This window comes from Diaphorina citri, unplaced genomic scaffold (assembly GCF_000475195.1).
Source record: "Diaphorina citri unplaced genomic scaffold, Diaci psyllid genome assembly version 1.1 scaffold3521, whole genome shotgun sequence".
Taxonomy (NCBI): Eukaryota; Metazoa; Arthropoda; class Insecta; order Hemiptera; family Psyllidae; genus Diaphorina; species Diaphorina citri.
In genome coordinates, this window is record NW_007380921.1 from 6,993 (window position 1) to 14,027 (window position 7,035).

General features: G+C 44.2%; 1 protein-coding gene across 1 annotated transcript; it reads left to right on the forward strand.

Annotated features, from left to right (window-relative positions):
- Positions 1-1,253: 1,253 nt before the first annotated feature.
- Positions 1,254-2,081, forward strand: LOC108253824. Its single transcript, XM_017448489.1, has one exon. The coding sequence runs from the start codon at positions 1,254-1,256 to the stop codon at positions 2,079-2,081; it is 828 nt and encodes a 275-aa protein (XP_017303978.1).
- Positions 2,082-7,035: the final 4,954 nt, after the last annotated feature.

Consider the following 7,035-nt stretch of genomic DNA (forward strand, 5'->3'; position numbering starts at 1 on the left):
GCACAACTATAGTTGTGCCATGGCCTGCCAGGAAACAGTACCGGCACAACTATAGTTGTGCCATGGCCTGCCAGGAAACAGTACCGGCACAACTATAGTTGTGCCATGGCCTGCCAGGAAACAGTACCGGCACAACTATAGTTGTGCCATGGCCTGCCAGGAAACAGTACCGGCACAACTATAGTTGTGCCATGGCCTGCCAGGAAACAGTACCGGCACAACTATAGTTGTGCCATGGCCTGCCAGGAAACCACACAAGCACAACTATAGTTGTGCCATGGCAGGGAAAGAGTTAAAAAGAAGGAGAGGGAAATATCAGCCCTGATAGAACTTGGAACCAAAGCAAAATAAAATAAGAAAATGCCATGCCTATAACTATAAAAAGGAAAGAGTTTCTTATTATCTTTCTAGACCGTAATATTACGTACTTACCGCGCTAGTTTGTGCAACAAGTGAAGAATGTTGAGCATCTGGGGTGTTTTTAAAATTAAAATTCTTACTGGTAAGTATCTGGTAGATGGACTTGATTGAATCTCAATGGAGAAAGCACGGAAAGCGATGTGGTAATCATCGTGATGGTTCAAACGACAAAAAGAAACGCTAAAAGGAAAAGCTAAAACTTGATATACCTACTTGAATTTTCTTGAAAATCTAGAAGAAAATCACGCTGGTTTAGTATACTTTTTCAGATTTCCGGTCTTGGTCTTCATCTAGATTTTTTTCCGCTTTCGGCGCTTTCGTTTCGTTCGATACTTCGATTGTCGATTCGATGTTCGATTTCGATCTTCCAAAACCCCGTACCGTTACCGTAGTGCATAAAGTGTTGCCAAGTTTGGGTAACTTCCCCAATGAGGTCAGAAAGAGTGGATATTACTCCTGTGGCGACCTCCGTGTGAAAGCGCCTTACGCGTCCATTTTAATTATAAAATACGTGCTGCAAAATCCTAACCTAAAAAATCACCTTTTTTGTGGGGTTTTTTGGACTTCGACTTTTCCGAGACGACAGCGCTTTTCCAAGTTAAAAATTGTTACCAATTTCCCTCTCCGGAGTCTTTCCTTTTTCCTAGTTTCAGGGTAAACTAGTTTACTATTCCTAGTGCCTTTTCTGTGTTCAATAAACCAACAAGTTCTTGTGTAAAGTCAATACCGTCGTTTTTCTCTACATACATATTCTCTTAGGGGATTCGAGTTATTCACAGGTGGAATCAACGCCTCCAACATACATCCCCTAAAGTGGTGGACCCTGACGTGATATGAACACGGAACCTTTGGTAAAGACGGAAACAAGCACGCCTCCGGTATCAGCTCTCCCACCAACCATGTCTTTGGCACTCCCAAAATTCTTCAAGGGTGACCCTGTGACATATTTTGTCATTGTGGAGTCACAGTTCACGGTTGCCAATATTTTGTCAGACGAACAAAAGTTTACCCAACTGACAGCTAGGTTGGACCCAGAGATCTTGGCAGAAGTCGCAGATGTGATACGCAACCCAGCAACCCGGAATTATCCTGCGCTGAAGGAAGCACTTACCAAACGCTTCACACAAAGTGAGGAAGAGCGTTTGTCCAAGCTTCTGGGACATATGGAGGTCGGAGACAGATCTCCAGGACAGCTCCTGCGGGATATCCAGAACCTGGCGGGTGCAGAGGTCCCAGAAAACCTCATCCGAGGACTCTGGCTTAAAAAGCTCCCGGCGCTCACACAGCAGATGCTCCAAGCGCTCAGTACATCCCTCTCACTCCAACAACAGGCAGACATTGCGGATAAGATGCACTCTGTGCAACCCTCTCCCACAGTCTCAGCTGTCTCACCGCCTCCTTCCGCTGGTCCATCCCAGGACCCTCTAACTCTGCTCACACAACAAGTTGCACAGCTTACCATGACATTGGAGAAATTTATGACTGGGCAGCAGGGGGGATCTCGCTCTAGATCTAACACAAGGTCACAGACTCCCAGCACCAAGCGATACTGCCGTATACACTATAAATACCGGGAAAAGGCAAGAAAGTGCCAAGAGCCCAGTACCTGTCAATTCAATTCGGACCACAAGCCGGAAAACGCCAAGCCCAGCTTAAATTAGCGGCCGTTAAGCAGGGCACAGAATCAGAGCGCCGTCTACAAGTCACTGACCGTGTCACAGGCATGAAGTTCCTAGTTGATACGGGCGCATGCATCAGTCTGTTGCCTCCCCGAGGAGCAGACCTCAACAATGTTCAACCCCTTGAATTATTTGCAGCTAATAACTCATGTATTAAGACTTTTGGCGAGCGACTTCTCAATCTTGATTTAAACCTCCGCAGAGAATTCCCATTTGTTTTCACAATCGCCCAGGTGTCTCACCCTATTCTTGGCGCAGATTTTCTTCGTACTTACGGACTCCAAGTAGATTTGAAGAATATGATGCTCATTGATCCTACCACTTCACTCAAATTTAAAGGACAATCAATCCTCACTGTTTCCCCAAATATCAGCACTGTTAAGCCCAACATGCCTGATTCAATTCAATCTCTCATCTCAAAACATGGTATTACCGACAAGAGAATTGACCATACCAAGGTAAAAAAACCCAATGTTTTCCACCATATTGAAACAACTGGACCACCTTGTTTTGCCAAAGCGAGACGTCTTCCTCCGGACAAGCTCCGTGTTGCCAAATCAGAATTCCAGTTCATGGTACAGAAAGGCATCTGCCGCCCTTCTAAGAGCCCATGGGCTAGTCCTCTCCACATGGTCCCGAAGAAAAGTGGAGATTGGCGGCCATGTGGGGATTACAGACGGTTAAATTCCCAAACCACTCCTGACAGATACCCAATACCTAATATACAGGATTGTGTTACTAACCTCCATGGATCCCGCATATTTTCTACAATTGACCTTGAGAAAGCATTTCTCCAGATACCAGTTCTTCCTGAAGATGTGCCCAAGACGGCAGTAACAACACCATTCGGCTTATTTGAGTTCATTTCCATGCCTTTCGGTTTATGTGGAGCAGCCCAGACACTACAACGTTTCCTTCACTCCATTACCTGTGATTTACCCTTCGTCTTCGTATACATTGATGATTTCCTGGTGTATTCCGACACACCTGAAACCCATCTCCAGCATCTTGATATTCTGTTCTCTCGTATTTCCGAATACGGACTAACCATCAATGCAAGCAAGAGCTCATTCCTCCAAGAATCTGTCACATTCCTAGGATATACCATAACCAACAAAGGTATCTCTCCTTCCCCTGAGAAAGTTGAAGCCATCTCTTCTTACCCACAGCCATCCACTGTTGGTGGGTTAAAGAGATATTTGGGAATGATCAATTTTTATCACCGCTTCTATCCAAATATGGCCGACCTGCAAGCACCATTGCATCTAAAGGGTAGCTTCTCTTCCGACACTCCTTTGAAATGGACACCAGCCATGGAAGAAGCTTTCCAAAAGTCAAAAGACCTGCTGGCATCAAGCACCATGCTTGCCTTCCCCGATCCTGATTTGGAACTTACAGTGATGACTGACGCATCAAATATTGCAATTGGCGGCTCCATCCATCAGTGTCAGAATGACATCATGCAGCCCCTGGCCTTCTTCAGTCGTAAGTTGACTCCAACTGAGGTAAAGTATTCCACCTATGACCGTGAGCTATTGGGAATATATGCAACCATTCAAAGGTTCTCCTTCTTACTTGAGGGAAGGAAATTTTGTGTCTATACAGACCACCGCCCACTCACCTATGCCTTCACAAAGGTGAAAGATGGTTCCCCACGCCAAATACGGCACTTATCGTATATTAGCCAATTTACAACCGATATACGGTATGTCAAGGGTGAAGAAAACATGCCAGCTGACGCTCTCTCACGCATAGAGACAATAGTCAGAAAGACAGTTACAGCAGCTCAGATGGCCCAAGCCCAGTCTTTGGATGTTGAATTGAAAAACTTGTTGGAAAACCCAACACATAGCTTATACCTTTGCAAAATGCTGGTTGATAATGTCCACTTGTATTGTGATACCTCAACAGGTGTTGTGCGCCCTTATGTCTCTAAGGAACTGCGTTCCCAAGTGTTTCATCAGTTCCATGATCTTGCTCATCCTGGAGGCCGTGCATCTTCCCGCCTGATTTCAACTAAATTTGTTTGGCCTTGCATGCAGAGAGACATAAAAGCCTGGGTACGACAGTGTCATAGTTGTCAGCAGTCCAAAATACACAAACATGAACGCTCTCCTCTTGCCCATTTCTTGGTTCCCGATGAACGTTTTGCCCATGTCCATATCGACATTGTTGGACCCCTTCCTCCTTCCAAAGGATGTGTTTATATGCTCACATGTGTAGATCGATACACACGCTGGCTTGAAGCTTACCCTCTTCCTGACCAAACAGCAGAAACAGTAGCACAAGCTTTCTTCAACGGATGGATTTCCAGGTTTGGAACCCCCCAATATCTTGTCACGGATCAAGGTCGAAACTTTATGTCAGCCTTGTTCAAAGAAGTATCTGCTTTGCTGGGAATTGAGCTGAAAAACACTACAGCTTATCATCCACAGTGTAATGGTCTCATTGAGCGTTACCATCGGACGCTAAAAGCATCTCTAATGTGCAGACTAGACCTGAGTACAGGTTCTTGGACATCTGAACTTCCTGTCGTCCTTCTTGGCTTACGAAACATGTTCAAAGAAGACATTCAGGCCACACCAGCCAATTTAGTTTACGGGACAAACTTGAGGATTCCCGGCGAATTCTTTGACCCCAGTGTCTGTAACGGTCCAGTGAGTGAATATGCCAAGAAATTACATAACATGTTTGAAAAATTGAGACCCAAACAGACTGCATGGCATGGCTCTATCAAACCCTTCTCACATCCTGCTCTGGAAAAGTGCACACATGTGTACCTGAGGAAAGATGGCGTCAAGTTAGGCCTTCAGCGGCCATATTCTGGTCCCTACAAGGTGCTCTCACGCACAGACAAAGTCTTCAAGTTAGCAGTTGGATCCCGCCAAACAGTAGTGTCCAGGGATCGTGTGAAACCTGCTTTCACCACTGACGATGAGGACTTACACAGCACGTATTGTAGTTCAGCGACGGTACGGAAAAGGTGTTCAACCGGTACGCAGCCTACTGATCGTCCCTATATGTCTATCTCGCTTCGGCTGCTTAATAGATCTATTATAGTTTTTTTTTATATTATTATCAGAAGTAGAATTCCATTTCATACTACTTTTAGGCTTGTTACTCTCTCTCAGTTTTGTAGGTCTTTATTGATTATTTTCGAAATACTTTCTTATAGAACATGGCAAATCTCTTTTTCATCGTTTTCTCTACATTTCCTGCGATGTTTTCATATTGTCTACTGCGTCTTTGCTTCCAGGTTATCCCTATAGCTTAAAAGCAAAGTAATCTCGTTTTTTTCCCATCAAGCCATCGGCCAAACACGTAAACCAGTATAAGGAAGCAAAGGCAAGACTCATGGATAATATTGCAGTAGGCTATGCCCTCGCATACAGGACCTCGATCATTCCTTATGAATACGCATGATAAGTTAAAATTGTATATGAATCAAGCTATGATTTTAACAGCAACCACGCAGGACACAAAATCCGTTTTGTGCAAACTCTAGGGATCTTTGGAAATCCGCCTGCACATGACAACCTCCGGAACTTAAGGTGGACATTATTGGCTTGGGATTCTCTTACTAATAGCATCTCCTTTTTGCTGCATACTGAAATGTGTTCTTGAACAACCCAATAACTTGTGTCTTTCTCCGTGATCCTTATCAATTTGTATCAAATGGGACTTTGACCTTTTTCATTTCGGAGGCCTCTCCCTTTAACATTTGTTGAAAGTTGGAACCTTTTCGCGACAGCGCACGAGGGCCTTTTCACGACCTCAGGTGGTTTTTTGGGTTTTTTCCACTAGAAAATCCAATGCATAAAACGTCCGTGCGATAAAGATTATTAATTTACCTGCGCATTACGCGAAAGTGTGCTACACAACGAGTAGTGAGACGAAGAATGTAAAACTTTAACTACTGTCAGTAAACGCCAATAAGTTGGCTCACGTCTTTACCAAACCGATTAACCTTACTCTACCATAGATCTATCTCAACTATGTACATCTAATTGATGGCTATGGAAATAATTGGATGTTTCAATTAAAAACTGAACCTTCCCTTATACTTTTAGAGATAGTGAGGCTCATGGACAACCCACAAAAACCTTCAGATCCAAAACACAACCCAATATTATCAACTAAGAATTTCCACCCTCGTAATAATCCTATACGCTACTTATAAAAAAATAGACTAAACCGGTTCTAAAAACGGAGTAACCTTGAGCAGATAACAAACCGCATGTATTACACCCTGCAATTCGATTACTATACAAGGCGACTTACATAGATCACTCCCATCTCGTATTATCGCTATCTAACCAATGTTAAGAACGATATACCCATTAAACCCTCCATTTATTTGATGGCCACACCAAACTTGAGTCCTTATCTAACGATTTTAATCCGGAATCTGTAATTGACTAGGGATACACCGATAGTTGTCCAGAAAATTGGACCATTTCTCAAGCAAGGGACTAATGTTTCCTCAACACCGGTTCCTACACACTTAAGATTGGAAAGTACGTAGACTTGGGCTACTCCTGTATGTTGACGTAGCTGTGCCGTAGAGTGGCCAACCTTTGGTCACCAACCTGGTGATAGTCCACACCTCATGAACGTGCTAGTCCTCTACTACTCAGGCTTAAACAGACCCTTGACCAGACTTCTTAACCTTCAACTCACACTGTGACCAAGTCGCTTGACTGTTGATGACCCTCCATTAGTCCCGACCTATTCTGACGGACTACAACCACTTTAATGGTAACTGTAGTAGCCCTGGCCCAACCGTGACACAAATTACCTTCAACTCTGTAACCCTTCCTTGAGTCCTGTCCTTGAACTCTTAGACTAAGTGGAACAACACCACTTCCCCACTCACCACCTCATCCATGTTGGTGTACTCCAAGGTCACCGCCACTCCCTAACAGGTTTCATCCCT